Source organism: Elephantulus edwardii, unplaced genomic scaffold (genome assembly GCF_000299155.1).
Source record: "Elephantulus edwardii isolate Elephantulus edwardi_28Jun2011 unplaced genomic scaffold, EleEdw1.0 scaffold00044, whole genome shotgun sequence".
In the NCBI taxonomy this organism is placed as follows: Eukaryota; Metazoa; Chordata; class Mammalia; order Macroscelidea; family Macroscelididae; genus Elephantulus; species Elephantulus edwardii.
In genome coordinates this window covers 11,661,545-11,679,464 of record NW_006399794.1, presented here as the reverse complement: position 1 = coordinate 11,679,464, position 17,920 = coordinate 11,661,545, and the positions used below count along the sequence as shown (strand labels likewise).

At 36.2% G+C, this 17,920-nt stretch overlaps 1 protein-coding gene across 1 annotated transcript; it reads left to right on the top strand.

The window, feature by feature from the left end:
• Positions 1 to 819: 819 nt before the first annotated feature.
• Positions 820 to 1,758, top strand: LOC102863066 (olfactory receptor 51A7-like). Its single transcript, XM_006885520.1, has one exon. It carries the CDS (start codon positions 820 to 822, stop codon positions 1,756 to 1,758), a length of 939 nt encoding a protein of 312 aa, XP_006885582.1.
• The last annotated feature ends 16,162 nt before the right edge of the window (positions 1,759 to 17,920 follow it).

Genomic DNA, 17,920 nt, shown 5'->3' with positions numbered 1-17,920 from the left:
TACAATATTATTTTCCACTGTTCCTTTATTAAGAGAGGTCTTAAAAAGTAAAAAAAAAAAGAGTGCTACAAATTATACTAAAGAAGGATTGAGCAAGATTATAGGAGTTCCACTATCAATTGAATCAAAGATGTTAATTTGATTTCTTTTATATATATCAGGACTAATAGTAAAAACCTATTATTTTAAGATAATTCATTTCATTGATATTTGAATGATGGAGAGAATAAAATAAATAATATTTTGATATATTATGAGAATTAATACTGATATTATGCCAAATACACGTTCTAGCATGTTGTTGTTATGTTGGTGTTAGCTGCCATCAAGTTGTACACGACTCATAGCGACTCTATGAATGAAAGACCTGAGTACTGTTCATAGAGTTTCCGGAGGCAAGCCTTTTCCGAAGTGGATGCAACTCCTGCTTCCAAGCTTGATTTAATTGGGAAGCTCCACCAAACACTGTCCACCATAGGTAACCATTATCACATTTGACACATCAGTGTCACAGTGTTTAGCATCACAGCAACCACTAGTTACCTCTGTATAGCAATGCTATACACCAGTGCTATACACCTAGAAGAATGTTTGACAAAAACTGAATTTAAACCAGACTTGAGTGTCACAGATTAAAATCACCCACCTTCGGCTTGGTAGCATAACTTTCTGTCCATTAGGCCAGTGTAGCTCTCTCTATGTACCTTCCAGCATAGTATATTTTTAAAATCTAGTTCTTTTCTCCTAATATTTTTTAAATGTACCTGTTTTTTGTTTATATGGTTTCAGATCTGGTAAAGCACTCTATTTCTACTTACTATGCATGATCTCAATAATTCTGAAGTGCAGCTTTTCCTTCTGATTGGAATCCCAGAACTGGAATATGCTCACATCTGGATCTCCATCCCCATCTGCCTCATGTACCTGGTGGCCATCATAGGCAATTGCACCATTCTTTTTGTCATAAGAACAGAATCTTCACTTCATGAGCCCATGTATTACTTTCTCTCCATGTTGGCTGTCTCTGACCTGGGCCTGTCTCTCTCCTCCCTTCCTACCATGCTAAGGATATTCTTATTTAATGCTATGGGAATAAGCCCCAATGCTTGCTTTGCCCAAGAGTTCTTCATTCATGGATTCACTGTGATGGAATCCTCAGTGCTTCTGATTATGTCTTTGGATCGCTTTCTTGCCATTCATAATCCCCTGAGGTATAGTTCCATCCTCACGAGCAATAGAGTTGTTAAAATGGGTCTGGCCATGGCCGTCAGGAGCATTCTTTTAGTGCTCCCTTTCCCCTTCATTCTAAAGAGACTAAAATACTGCCATAAGTATATCCTTTCTCACTCATATTGTCTTCATCAGGACACCATGAAGCTGGCGTGCTCTGATAACAAGGTCAATGTCATCTATGGCTTTTTTGTTGCTCTCTGCACTATGCTGGACTTGGCAATGATTTTTCTGTCATATGTACTGATCTTGAGGACTGTAATCAGCATTGGATCTCTAGAGGAGAGACTCAAAGCTCTCAATACTTGTGTCTCCCACATCTGTGCTGTGCTTATCTTCTATGTGCCCATCATCACTTTGGCTGCAATGCATCGCTTTGCCAAGCAGAAATCCCCTTTGGTTATGATTCTGATAGCAGATGCATTCTTGCTGGTGCCACCATTGATGAACCCTATCGTGTACTGTGTAAAGACTCGACAAATCCGGGAGAAGTTGTTGGGAAAATGCATTAAAATTTGTGGTAAATAAAAACTTAAACATTGATATGAGAAATTAGCAGCCAGTAATTAATTACTGCCATCTTAAATGTCTGAAGCCACTGAAGTCAGTATCTAAAGAAGGGCTGGGATAGTGAGGAAATGACATGTTGTGCAACATAAAATTAGCATATATTTAACATATTTAGGAGATAGATATTATTTTGGAATTTTATATTTTTTTCACGTAAAAGAATGACTAATGAAGTGATCAATCCATGTTTTTGTTATTGTTCATTGCCTCGAGTTGAGGGCAACTAATAGCGACTCTATGAATAAAAGACTTAATTGTCTTTGTATAACTGTTGTCATTTCACCAAGTTCATAGATTTTCCAGAAGCATGTGGTTTAGGAATTGGATGCCACTCCTGCTTCCAAACCTGTTTTAAACTGGGAGCTCCACCAAACTCTGTCCATATTGAGAAACCATTCTGGTATTTGATACCCCAATGGTACAAGGCTCAGCATCACAGCAAAACCAGGGTACTTCATACTGCACATTGACAAAGAGTAATGTAAAAAGTGGAAGAGTGTTCCTCTAACTACAACAGAACTAGTTTCACCTAGCAGTGGTTAAGTGTTGTCAAGTAAAATATGACTGAGCATAAGTTTTGTACAAAAGACCTGACCTTTCTTCTATAACTAAATAAATAAATATTGGTTTTTAACTATGTAAGAGAAGCTATGTAATATACATGAAGTTATGAAGCGAATTCAAAGTCAGAACCTCCCTAATGATACAAATCCACCACAGCTCTGTGGGAGAAAGATGGACAATCTCCTCTCATGCAATTTACAGCCACCTGAAAACCCACAAGATTGTCAGCTATGAGTCTGTTCTTACTCTACAGCAATGAGATTCAATTTTGGTCTGTTATTTGTGTGTGTCGTAAATAAATAAGTAATCCATCTGTCGAGATGGATTGACTTGGTGAAGGCAGCAGTGGGCTAAGTGTATCAGAGATGATGAGGATGGCTCAGGATAGGACAGGATTCAGATCTGTTGTTCATAGGGTTGTTATGAATCGTACTTGACTCGATGGCACCTGACAACAACAATAATACAAATAAATTCCATTCTCATCTACTTATCTACATGACCAAAGATTCTCAGTGCTCACTGTCTCTGATATTTTGATCTAATCCACTACCATCAAGTCAGTTTCAATTCAGTAATGGTTCTCCATTGAGTTCCTGAGACTGCAATTTTTTTAATGAAAGAAAAGGAGCTTTATTGAGGGATAATACAACATAACTTGAGTAACTGTTGTTAGGTGTTATCCAGTTCACTGCAACCCATTGTGACTATGGACGAATGATATGAACTATCCTGTGCCGCCATCATCATCATCATCATCATCATCATCACCATCATCATCATCTCTGATGTACCTGAGCTCATTTTTACAGCCACTATGACAATACATCTAATTGAGGGTCTCTCTATTTCTTTTTTTTATGGGCTATGATTTTTTCTTTATTTTATTTTATTTTATTTTTTAAATAATTTTAATGTACATTTACAGAGAGTTTGGATTTCCATTCATTCATTGCTGCACTTCTCTCCCCGCCCAGCCCTCTACCCCCGCCCCCCAGTTTGCTCCTCTCTTTCAAAAATAAAAGAAAGACTCCCTCACTGGTACACAATCCCCCCGCACCCTTCCCACAGCCCCACGTACATTCCACTATGCAACTTTAATTGTGGATTCTTGTGATAATCATAGTACCTTATCATACATCGCTTCTAAATTATTCAGTCCCTCATCTGTTTCAGTGAGACTGCAAATTTTTATAGAGTGAAATTGCCCTTCGTTCTCCAGCAGAGCCACTGTGGGTTAAAACCACTGACGTTTTGGCTAGCAGTACCTCATGTAAAATTCTGTGCTACTGATAATACTGCTGCGTGCCATTGAGTCACAATGACCCATAACTGACCCTCCAGCAGGTTTTCAAAGCCAGTAAGAGAGGAGATTGCCCATCTTTTGCCTATGGAGCAGCTTGTGGATTCAAACCACATTACTTCAGGTTAGCAGGCAGTGCCTTACCACTAAGTTACCAGAGCTCCACTTCTATTTTAGTCTGTATCATAAAGACTGATGTTTCTAGATCATTTTGGCACTTGTTGTTGTTAGATGTAATCATGTTGAGTACAATCCATATTGTCTGTTCATTTGCTGTACAGAGGTAACTTGTGGTGGCTGTGATGCTAAACACTGTGACACTGATGTATCACATCCACTTCCGAAATAGCTTGCCTCCATAAACTCTATAAATATGGAGAAGTTATGAAAGTTATACAAGCATTCAGGTCTTTCATTCATAAGGTCGCTCTGAGTTGTCTACAACTCGACAGAATTTAACAACAACAACAACAAATTAGGGAGCATTGGTAGCCTAGTGGTAAGAAGCTGTGCTGCAATCCCAAAGGCACCTGATTCAAATCCAGCAGCAGATCTATGAGACAAAGATGGGCAATCTCCTCTGTAATAACTGCTTCTGAATACCCTAAGAAGAGTCAGCTATGGATCAGTTCCTCCTCAACAGTACACAACAAAAACATCTATCTGTTGCTATGTTAAAGATCAGATTCCCAAGATAGATGACATTTTTACTCAGATCCTTTGCTCTAAATTTATATTTGTTCTTTTTCTCATGTATATTAGAAATATTTAAGTTAAAACAACAAGATTGAGTTCGCAATTGTAAATTCAATATGGAGGAGGGTAAAGAGTTAAAATTTCTATGAGCATTTCTAAAATATTGAGTTATTGTTATTAACGATAGCAAAAAAGTGGTTTTAAATAATGAGTTCAAATTTTGCTCTGAAGACAGCACAAGTGATTTAACTTTCATGCAAACATATGGCAGAAAGTTGGAAATACATGACCTGTGATGTGTATTGATAATTTATCAAGACTAGAAAATATCATTGACCTCACAAACAAAATATAAGCAATACTGGTAGTGTAACCAGACAAACAAAGGCCATTCTTTCCAGGCAGTTCCTGCTGCAAATATACAGGGATGGAGGCGGAAAGGCACACTTCATTTTATTAGCAGATCTGGAACACAGTGAGTTATTTTTCCAAGATGCTTTATTATCTTTCATTTGGTCAGAGTTTTAATACATTTTCAGTTATTATTCTGGTTCACATGCTATTGTCCTTCTTTCAAAGTTAAAAGAGTTTCCTATTTGGAAAGTCAAATACTACATACAAGGCAATTGGCTATGTGGATCATAACAAATTATATCTAACACTGAGAATGGGAATTCCCGAACACTTTATTGTACTCATGTGAAATTTTATCTAGATGAAGAAGCTGTTTTGCAAATGGAGCAAGAGAATACTACGTGATTTAACATTAAAAAAGAAATGCATCAGGATTACACCCTTGCTCCATATTCTATATTCTGAGCAAATCATTTAAGAAGCTGGACTCTATGAAAAAGACTGTGGAATCAAGAATGAGGGAAGACTTCTAAAGAACTTCCCTATGCAGCTAACATAATCTTGCTTGCTGAAATTGAGGAGGACTTGAAGTGCTTGCTTTAGAAGACTGAAGAATGCAGCATTCAATATAGATTGCATTTCAACATCAAGAAAACAAAAATTCCCACCATTGGACCAATAGGCAAGATCATGATAGATAGAGAGAAGATTGAAACTATCAACAACTACATTTTGTTTGTATGCAAAGTAAGCACCCTTGATAATAGCCATCAGAAGAAGACAGGGAGGCTTATTGCACTGGCAAAGTCTACAGTGGCGAACATCCCATATAAGTGAGTAGCAAAAGTGTCACTTTGATGACTAATGTATGCCTGATACAGGCCATGGTCTTTTCAATCGCTTGCTATGATGCTGAGAGCTAGGCAAGGATAATTAAAGACTATAAAAGGAAAATTGATGCCTTAGATTTGTGGTTTTAGAAGAGATTACTAACTATCCCATGGATTGTCAAAAGAACACATATGCCTTGGAGAAACAACAGTCAGAATTCTCCTTGGATTGCAAAGTTGACAAAGCACCTCATATATTTTGGACATGTTGCCATGAAAAGCTATTCCTTGGAAAATCACATAAGATTTAGAAATGTGGAAGGTTGGAGAAAGAGAAGAAGACCTTCAACCAGATGAATTGACAGAGTGACTGTAGCAATGGGCCAAAGTATGTCAGATGTTTTTAGGATATACCAGGACAGGATTCAGATCTGTTTTTTTGTTTGTTTGTTTGTTCGTTTTCCTCCCCTCTCCCCTCAGATCTGTTTTTCGTAAGTTCACTATGAGTTGTACTCAATTTGGTGGCACTTAACAGCAACAACATTCAGCACTATATTCAACTATATTTAACAGTATAGCACTAGTCTGTCCATTTGCTGTACAGAGGTAACTCGTGGTTGCTGGGATGCTAAACACTGTGACACTGATGTGTCAAATGTGATAATGGTTACCCATGGTTGACAGTGTTGGGTGGAGCCTCCTGAATAAAACAAACTTGGAAGTAGGAGACATCCACTTCTGAAAAATCTTGCCTCTTGGAACTCTACTAACTTGGAGAAACAATGAAAGTTATATAGGTGTTCAGGTCTTTCATTCTTTGCAAAGTCAGAGGCCTTACATTTTCTGATTTTCCACCCATGTGAGTTTAAAACAGTCTGGAATATGTATAATGGCACATAGATATATTAATGGACTAAAACATTGTGAAAATTGCTACTGAAAGTAAACTGTAGATTCCAACTTCATTCCTTAAAGATATGGAAAGAGTAATCACTAATGTCATATGGAATGCTAAAAGAAACTTTAGATGAAGCTCTATGAACTTTGATAAATGTTGGTAGTTATAGAGAGGCCTCAGGCCTTTTGTTCATAAGGTTGCTATGAGTTTGCTTGACTTAAAGGCAATCAACAACAACATTGAAGAAGAAAAACATAAGAGGAGGACTTAAATTTCCTCAGGTCAAAGCCTCTCCCACATGCATGTTAACCAGTACCATGCCTGATGCTGTACACACAGATGACCATTGGAATAAAATTGAGAATACAGAAATAAATCCCATCTATTTATGGACAACCAATCCTTGAAAAATAATGAAAATACATTAATTGGAGAAAAGACAGCTTCTTTAACAAACGATAATGTTGTTGTTGTGTACCGTCAAGTCAAAGCCAACCCATAATTGACCCTCCAGTGGGTTTTCGGAGACAGTTAATCACACAGTAGGAGATTGTCCATCCTTCTCCTGTGGAGCAGCTTGTCACCTCGAACTGTGTGCTTTTGGGATTTAGCACAGCTTCTTGCCACTAAATAGCCACTTGCATGAATTTGAAATAAGATCCATAAACATATAATATGTACAAAAATACTTCATTCAAGACAGATCAAGAACCCAATTTTTTAAAAAAAATATTAATTAGTACTATATAAAGCTAATGAGAGATTTGTATACAGAAAGAAATGTTCTTTGAGGGTTACCAGGAATGGGAACACGGGGAGAGGAGAGAAAATCAGCAAATAGATAATAAACACATATTAAGATATGAGGTAAAAGGAATATTCATTGTTATTGATCTGGTCTTGAGTCACAGAGATCTTCCATTCAACTTCTAAGGGTGTAACTGCTTATGAAAGGACTTTCCATATTTATAGTAAGGAGCTCCTGGAGGACTCACACAGCTAGCCTTTGGGTTAGTAGTGCCAAAGGGCTGTATTTAAGCATAAGGAGTGCTGGTAGCCTATTGGGTAGGGACTTGCATTGCTAACCCCAAACCAGAAAATTTAAATCCACGTGCTGCTTCTTGGGAGAAAGATGGGCAATCCCCTTCTTTGCCTTTCATAGTCTCTGGAAAATTTACTGTCTCTAGAAAATTCTAACTCAATGATTTACACACATACTTGTATACACATACCCCACTTAAGCACTATGCCACCAAGGCTTCTTTGAGTAAAAGGAAAATTTTTAATAATATGGAGACAATAAGCACAATATTACTATGAAAGAGAAGGTACAGAGAGGTGCACAAGAAATACAATAAGTAAAAGTAAATAGCTAAAGAAAAAAATTATAAAATGGTTACCAAACACATGAAAATATGCTCAACCTCCTTAGCAATGAGAAACAAAAAAATTCACTGCTGTTGAGTCAGAACTGATTCAAAGGCAGCTCTCTAGCAAGTTTTCAGAGGCTGTAAATTGCAAGGTGAGATTATTCATGCATTCCTTGGTAGATTTGGTTTAGCAGCACAACTCCCTACAGGCGAGGCCACCAGAGTTCCTCTATCCATGAGAGTGAAATTATAAACCACAAGGAGATGCTGTTTCACTCTCAGTAGAATGGCTGAAACAAGGACAAAGAAAAAAAAAACTACATTTCTGAGTATATAGGAAACGCTTAACCACTTCTTGTAAGAATGCAAGCTTATATAGCCACTTTGGAAAACTATAGTGCTCTTCAAAAATCTAAAATAGAGCTTCAATCCGACTCAACAATTCCAATCCTAAATATATACTCCAAAGTCTTAAAAGAGGAAACTCACACAGAGACCTGCATATCAGTGTTCTTTGTAGCACTAGTCATAGTCTTCAAAAGGTGGAGACAACCTAACAGCTTCTTGACAGAATATTGGACAAACAGAATGCTGTACATACACATAGAAGTGGAATACTACTTATCAGTTGGAGAAATGAAATCGTGATACATGTTACATGATACATAGATGATACATGTATACATGATACATGGATAGAGCTTATAGACATCATGCTAGGTGAATTAGATCAATCACAAAATCTTTCCAAGCATGATGTCCTTCTCCAAGGACTGGCCCCTACTAGCAATGTGTCCAACATATATGAGGCTCCACCAATATGAATAATAAGAAGTGTATTATTAGGAGTACATAGTTAAACACCATCCATGTATGCATTCGCCTAAAAAATAAAAGAGAGAGAGAGAGACATTGGCAGGTGGATGTCAGGTTCACTTAGAAAAGAGGTTAAATCCTGAAAGTCAGAAGAGGCACAAAAATTATCCTTTTGAATAGGCAAATAACAAGGAACTATCAGAAACATAAATCCAAGATGCAATCTTAAAGTATTTGTTTCATTTTGAGATATGCTAAATGTATTCTGTTTCAATTTTCTAACTTAGATCTTTGTATATTTTATTATAATACTATGTCTTGTAAATATTAAGCCTCTTTTCATCATTGCTCTTATTAGCTTTAACTTGTCTATATTCTAAAATCTTGGTTTTCTTTTTAATAACCTTTTAAAAATCCCTGCTTGCATTATGTCATTGATATATCCTGTAATACATCTGGGTTTTGCCCATTAGTTTGGCAAACATCAAATTTACTCTTTAAATAGTCTCTAAATTCACATGGAATCTTCGTAAGGTCATATTTGGGTTCTTTTGGACTTGTTTTAACTTTATTTATCTTCAAATTGAACTTGCATATGGGCAACTTATGGTCTATTCCATAATCTATCCCTGCCTTTACTATGATTCACAACATTGTCTTTTCCACTTCTTATTCCACAGATGTACTTGACTTAATATTTATTTACTACAACTGGTAAGGTCCATATGTATAGTCACTATTTGTGTTATATTAATTTTTTAAATCACTGGTTTTACAAAATTATATAATGAGATCTCTTGACCCATTTATATCACCAGAACCATAGTTTTCAACCAACAATTCTTCTTTCTTTCAAACTTTTGCATTCCATCAAGCATTTGTTATTAATAAGTGACAGAAAAAGAATTGGTGCCTTTGAGTTGTAGTGCTGGAGAAGAGTATTGAACATATCATGGACCACCAAGAAAACAAGCAGTCTGTATTGGAGGGAGTGAAACCAAGTTTCTCCTTGAAGGCAAGGATTTTGAAGCTCTGATTCACCTGCTTTGCCCATGTGGCCAGAAGAGACTGGTCCTTGGAGAAAAAGATCATGTTCAGAAGGGTGATGGAATAGCACAGGAGAGAAAGATCCCATTTTAGATGGATTGACACAGTAACTGGGGCAATGAGATTAAGTGCATTGGAGTCAATGAGACTGGTTCGGAATAGGGCAGGATTCAGAGCTATTGTACTTAGGGTTGCTATGAGATGCGAGTAACTCAGTGGTACACCACCACCACCACGACCACCACCACAACAACAACTTAATTTCATGTTTGAGAAATTTCAGACTTCAGAAATTGGTTGAAACCCTTCATTTCTTTATTTTTTTTAGTTATTAGTATGTAAATTTGAATAAAACCATATTAAAATAATATTAACCAGTCTTCCTTGTATCCACATGGATATTATCTTATTAGTGACTGCATCATACTTCAGGACAGATCTTAAAATACTCTTCTTGACTGTGACTATGATGCCATTCCACATCAATATATCATTCCCGGCAAAGTGGGCCATAAAACTGCCTTATTCTGCATGACTAAGACCAGTCTATTTCAGTCTACTAATGCATAAGGCTTCATATTTTAAAACTTTTCTATTTCTTCATGGCCTTGAACAAACAGTATTTAACTTACAAATTACCTGCCTGCAGAAAATATCTGCCTAAAGATATTCATGAATATCAAAGTGAAATCTAGAATTTAAAGCTCAAATTCTTTTACATAACCCAGAACAGACTCATGACACACCCCCACCCTTGCATCTTTAGAAGCTGTAAATTGCAAAGGAAATGACTGCCCATTTTTCTCCCACCTCCCACCAGGAGGTGGATTCAAACCTCCTGCTTCTGGGTAGTCCACACAGCTCTCTAGTAGCTAGGCCACCAGAGATCCCTATATAATTTTGTTGTTGTTATGTATGGTCACGTTGCCCACAACTCAACAGCTCTGAACTCTGCCCTAACTTGAGTCAGTCTCACTGACTTTGACAGATATACCCCCATTACCCCAGTTACCATGCCAATTCGTCTCATCAGGAATCTTCCTTTCCTGTACTGAGCCTCCACCCCTCCAAGCATGATGTTCTTCTCCAAGGACTAGTCCTTTCCTGGCCATGTATCCAAAATATGGGAGCTGGAGCTTCAAAATCCTAGCCTTCAAGGAGAAACTTGGTTTCACCCTCTTCAAGACAGAGCTTTTGTTCTCTTGGCGGTCCATGATATGTTCAATACTCTTCTCCAGCACTACAAGTCAAAGGCATTGATTCTTCTTCTGTAATCCTTAGTCACTGTTCAGCTTTCAGACACATAGCAAGTAATTGGGAAGACGGTAAGTCACTGTACCAAAAAGAACTGGCTGACATAGAAGAATTTCAATGAACAACATATGATCAAGAGGCAATGGTGATGAAGAAAGGAGTTCAGGCTGCTTTGAGGGATTTGGCAAAAACAAGGCCCAAGGAATTGATGGAATAGCAATTGGCATATTTTAATATACAAACACTGTTCCGGACATGCTCACTAGGTTGTGTCAAGAAATCTAGAGGACAATTACATGGCCAACTGACTGGAAGAGATCCATATTTATTCCCATTTGAAAAAAGGTGACCTGACAGAATGTGGAAATTTTTGAATAATATCATTAATATCACACAAGCAAAATTCTGCTGAAGATTATCCAGAAACAACTGGAATAATACATTGACATAGAACTACCAGAAACACAAGCTGGGTTTAGAAGAGGTCATGGCACTAGAGATATTGTTGCACGATTATCATAAAATTAATCTTGGCTGAAAGCGGGGAGTACCAGCGGAATGTCTATCTGTGTTTCATTGACTATGCATAGACATTTGACTGTGTGGATTACAACAAATTGTGGCTAACCTTGAAGAGAATAGAAACCCTAGAACACATGAATGTACTTACGTGAAACCTGTACATGGACCAGGAAGAAGTCCGTAGAACAGAGCAAGGAAACACTACATGGTTCAAAATCAGGAAAGAAATGCATCAGGATGTGTCCTGTCGCCATACCTTTTCAATCTATATGTAACACAGATTATTTAGAAGGTTGGCCTTTATAAGGAGGAATGTGGCATCAGGATTGGAGGAAGGCTCATTAATAACCTTATGCAGATGACACAACCTTGCTTGCTGAAAACTAAGGAGGACCTGAAGCACTTGCTGCAAAAGATTGAGTACTGTAGTCTTCACAATAATTCTCACCAGGGAGCTGTTGGCAGCACCATCATAGATGGAGAAGAGATTGAGGTTTTTACCAGTTTCAGCTAGCTCAGCTCCACAATCAACTCTTGGCACTAGCAGTCAGGAAATTAAAAGATGAATTGCACTGGAAAACACTACTGTCATGGACCTCTGCAGAGTACTGAGAAGCAACAATGTCATTCTAGAGACTAAGGTGCATCTGACCCTGGCAATGGTTTTCACAATTACTTGCTATACTATATAATTTAAGAAGTATTTAATTCTAGTATAGCTTTTTTGAAATCTAGGAAGGCCTGGGGGCTAAAGTTATTTAAATACTTAACTAGTACTATGATTAAAAATAAATTATTTTGAGATATATATATATATAGATAGATAGATAGATAGATATAGATATAATGGCCTAACGGCTGTCCTGCAATTTTAAAGGCTCGCAGTTCAAGGCTACCAGCTGCTCTGTGGGAGAAAGATGGGAAATCTCCTCCCATGGGAATAACTGCCTCTAAAAACCTGCCTGAGGGTCAGCGATGGGTGGTCCTGACTTCACAGTAAACAACAACATAGATATGGCAACTGATGAATTATTTTAAAATAACTAGTGAATACTTCCTATAAATTGTATAATATACAAGTTTCTTTAAAGATATTTGGTTCTTAGGGGGAGCTCTGGTGGTCTAATGGAAAGGAGCTGCAACTACAATCACAGAGGGGCACGGTTCGAATCCACCAGATGCTGTCCCGGGGAAGGAGGGACAATCTCCTCCTGTACCAGTCAGATCTGATTTGACAGTACACTCACACAAAAATAATAAAATTTAAAAAAATTAAAAATTTAAAAAATTAAAGATATTTGGTTCTTGTGTATTATGGTTTCCCCTTTTTTTATTATTAAAGTGAGCAGTGAAAAATATCTTTTCCCCTTTTCTTTCAACATGTATACTAATCAAATCATTCAAGAAGCTGGAGTTTATGTAGAAGAATGCAGCGTCCAGTTTGGCAGAAGAGTCTTCAACCCGTGTTATGCTGATGACAAACCTTGCTTGCTGAAAGGAAGACATCTTGTGGTGCTCAGCAGAGGATCAAGAACTACAGCCTTCAATGTGGATTACATCTGAACATCAAGAAAACAAAAATCTTCACCACTGGGACAACAGGCAATGAACATCATGATAGATGGAGAAAAGATTGAAATTCTCTGAAATTGTCAAATTTATCTTACTTGGATCTATAATCAATACCTTTGGTACTAGCAGTAAGGAGATAAAGATATATTTAGCACTGGGACAGTTTGCTGTCAGGAACCTTTCCAAGTCCTGAAGAGCAATGATATCAGTTTAAAGAATAAGGTGCACATGATTCAAGCCATGGCTTTTCTAATCACCTCCTGTGCACCTGACAGCTGAAAATTGAATAAAGACAATAGAAGGAAAATGGATGCATTTGAGTTATGCTATTGGAGAAGAGTGCTGAATGTCCCATGAACTGCCAAAAGAGCAAATAATTATGTCTTGGAGATGGTACAACCAGAGTGCTCCTTGGCGGCAAAGATGACAAAGCTTCATCTCATATACCTTGGGCATGTTGTTAAGAGAGGCTATTCCTTGGAAAGGGGCACCATGCTTAGAAAGGTGGAGTGGTCAATGAGTGACCCTGAGTGTGGTAATGAGCTTCAGTGTGTATGTGGGATGATAAGAATGGTGCAGCATAGGACAGAGTTCATATCTGCGATTCATAGGGTTTCTATGATTTGTAATTGACTCGATGTCACTTAACAACAACCAAAACAATAGAGAAAAGTAAAGTGGTATGGCCTGGAATTGCAATTAAAGTATTAAAATTGTTGGCTCTTTTACCTATTCTGTCTCTTCACCTTGGATGCCACATATTAAGCTTCTTCAACTAAATCCAGTTATAGCCTGCATATCTCCTTCTTGTCTTCTTCCTGAATTGTTCCACTGTTCTGTTGTACCATCATATTGAATATTACCTTTATACTTCTTAGAGTTCCTAATTCTAAGGTTGTGTCCAGGTGTTTTTGTTTAGCAACATTCTCATATTTTCACATTTACAAGGATGACAGAAATATTTACATGACAAAAGGTCACTTCAGGATTTGAGAAATACATTTATTTTCTTATGCTTCAAAAAAGGGAACTCTGTTGACCTAATGAGGAGAAGCTGTGCTGCAATCCCAAAGCAATGCGATTTGAACCCATGAGCAGTACTGAGAGAAAAGGATGGGCTATCTCTCCTAACAAGATTTACTGCCTCTGAAACCACTGGAGCGTCAGCTAAGGTTTAGTTCAGACACTGCACACAATAACTACAACAAACAACAACAACATGCTTCAAATACAAATGTGAGCTAAGTAATAAGTATCTCACTGGGTCCTTTTGTTCTTTAGTTAATGTGCTTTTCTCAAGATTTGCATCACTTTGAGGTTTGTTGTTTGGGGTTGTTTTTTTTTTTTAATATATTTTGGAGAGGAAATGCTATTTCTAGTATTTATTTATTAATTACATTTCCCACACATTGTATCTAGTTCCTTTTTGACCTTATGTACCAATAACTTAGCATCTGAACCCCAGACTCAATGTCATGTTGAATTTCTGGGAGATTAAAGAGTCTGCTTTTCTACTGCTACTAGAGGTCAAATCCCTGAGGAAAAAGAGAGAAATAAAATGAAGATCAAAGCGGGAAGTTCATGTCTTTCTATTTAGGAACTACTGGCAGTCTAATTCTGGTAAGTGCCAGCAGCAAAAGTTATGTTACTAAATCCATTCTATAACTTAGGTAAACTGTCTTGATAAATGACTGTGAGGAAGAAGAATTAGTTATTGGTGTGTGTACGGAAATGGAAAATTAGTTGTATTACAGGGTCTGAGAATATAAAAAGGATTTTTTTTTAACTCTGAAATTGATAGGGTCCCATTTACTTGTTAAAATGACAAGTCAAATTAACCTTTACTGTGGAAAAAAAAAAAAAGAGATTGGCCTGTGTAGGACTTGGTGTGAAGAAAAGTCAACTGGGACGTTTTTTGAAAATAATTAGTAGTTTGCACTTAGTGATTATCTTCCTTATCTGGGAACTATATTATACTGTATAAAATAGTAGTTTGAGGTAGATGCCATTTATAACATTTGCTGTAAGTATCAACTTAAAAAAAAAAAAGACGTACCAACTATTGGGTGGTCCAAGTAATTTATCTAATTACACATACAGGGTGTGTTTAGCACTTGAAATTAATGCCCAAATTTGTAGTTTCAGCCTTAGGGTTTACTTCTTACCTTAAAGAGGAGAAAATTTAACAAGTTTGCTCAACATTTAACATGAGGATCAACTCTTTCCTTTTACCATCCATTACATTAAGCCCTCCTGGTTTCTTTCCCTTCCACCAATATCGGTATTTATAGTTAACCCTCAACAGTATTGCTGGTTCTCAGAGTTCTACCTGAGATTCAAATAGTGCCTTTATCAGTCTTTCCTGGGTGATTTTATCTACTCCAATATCTATAGAGACAAAAGCCATGCTAGTGTTTCTAAGTTGAGAGGCATGTTGAGGCATGTGACTTGAAGTTTAGACTCCAAATCAAAATGCATATGCCACATGAGAATGAATTTACCAGTGAAAATCAATATCACGTTGTTACCATTATGTAGGGAGGAAGGTACTGAGAATTCTCCCATTCTATGTCTTGCATGTTTTTCCATTCACATTCATTCTTTGCGTACTATCTATTGCAAGTTCTATGATGATGATGACCAATACATAAAACTTAAATCAATCAGCAATGAATGAATGAAAAGTCAACTTTTCTGTAAACTTCCCTTAAAATAACAAATAAAAGGTAAATTAGTCTCAATTTATCCATTTTGGTATTATTAATCAGTGCATATACACTGTATGTGTATATTATGGCAAAACCAAGGCTTCACTGAATAGTGATACACAAAAATAAAGCATTAGAAAACAGTGTAGAAACTTCAATAATAAAGGTAAACAATAGAAGTGTTATCTAAATGATCAAAATAAATAAGGCAGGGAAAAATATAATAAAGGCTGGTAGTTTGGGAAGTTGAGAACATTTCTATTACTTCAGAGAAGAGGGAATCAGAATCATGTTTGTTAATTAGACATAATCTGATCTGTTATCTTTGGAATGACCTTCATGGGATTTTCATGGGAGAATCTCCCATCATCCCCAAAATTTCTTCAGAGTGGGGCATTAGTGAGAGATGACTCACTACATAAACTACATGGTTCAAATGTTTAGAGACGTCTAGTCTGGAGGTGTGGTTGTTTAAAGATAAATTAAACATATCTGGGTAGGCATGACTTCAAAATGAAATGTATTCATGTAAAGATAATTAACGCATACTGCGTTTGTCTTAGGTATAAACAAAATTGCAAAATTCAATAATAACCCACAATCAAGCTTTAATGTAAAGGAATAACTTTCATATTCTTCATTTTTCCACTGAAGATTTAAATCATTTTCTATTGATGTTTGAAATTCTATATAATTTTGGAGTGAGGTTAATACGGCAAATGAACTCCAGCTTTACCTGAAAAAAAAAAAAATTGCCTTTTTTCATCTTCTTTTTGTCATGTTTTGCTATTTAAATTATTCATCTCATAAGCTTTTATTCACACATTTACAAAAGATAAATATGTTTATGATGATTAGCTAACATAATTGTGTGTGTCTGTTTATACCAGTTGTTCAAAAGAAGGATATGCTGAAGTTGAAACATTTGGTAATAAGTTGCAATATTTTGTATTTCACCTTCAAAATATCATTTGTTATTTCTTTAAAAGAGAATCTAAAACTAAAATCAGGTTTTAGTTTCTTTTCATATATTGTGAATTTTTTAAATTTTTACAGTATGAAGATAAGTTAGATATTGTGGGGTTTCCTCACTTAAAATTGGATTATCTGAGAAGGAGGTAAATTGAACAGCTATATGCTACTGCAGAGCTTCAGTATATCCCTTGGAAGTGAGCCGAGTGGTATTCACTGGTGTGCAAGTTAGGAGCTATGATATTTTATATATAATACATTTGTGAAGACAAGACACTTGACTTCAAAGTTGTGTCCAGTATTCAAATTTTCCAACATGATCTATATAAAAACCATTGCATTTTTAAATTAATGTTTAAAGATACCTATTTGCAATGTCATGACCATATCTGTGTTTAGCATTTAACAAATATATGTAAGTATTTTAAAAGTTATCAAAATTTTTATTTTTTAACAGACCTAAAAGTTGAAGTTTGTGTAGATTAAATAATGTATTTAAAACTCAAGCAAAATACGTCAAATATATCTGAACACACATTTTTTTGTGTTTGCCTTCAGGTAATTCTTTGTGGAATATATATACATATGCATAAATAGTGACTCATAAGTACCCATCTCATAAGCTTGGGATTCCTAGCTTATGGAGATAGCACCCTTGTCTGGTAACCAACAGTGTTGCAGTTCAAGACTGTTCAGTGGTGCCTCAGAAGAAGGACTGGCTGTCCACTTCTGAAACATTCAACATTGAAACTCATAAAGAATATTCTGACAGAGATGAGATTTTATTAGTCAGAATGAATTTTAAATCAGATGGTGCTGTATAAATACAATCTTAATTTACAGATTTAATATTTATAAATGTAATTATCCCTAGTTATCTCTGATTATTTCCTTAGAACAATATTTTTTAAATTCTCTTCCACAAAAATGAGCAGTCTTGTGATGCCAACTAATGGGTTGCTGATGGTTATATTGAAAATAGAGCAGGCAAAATTATTCCACTTAAAGTAATTACTCTGTTATATTTTCAAACAGAATTTAATGCTGGAAAACAAATTACCTAGGATGAGTTGTTGAAAGTATTATTGCTGTGTTGAAGAGCATGAGAATATTAAAGAACTTTGATAAATTTTGAAACTTAATATTGTACTGAATATACTTTTTAATATAGTGTATATATAAGATCTATGTTTTACTCAGGAAGGAGCACTGAT

Bases quoted from the DNA above. Each gene is read 5' to 3' on its own strand.
- LOC102863066 (XM_006885520.1), top strand. From the start codon at position 820: ATGCATGATCTCAATAATTCTGAAGTGCAGCTTTTCCTTCTGATTGGA.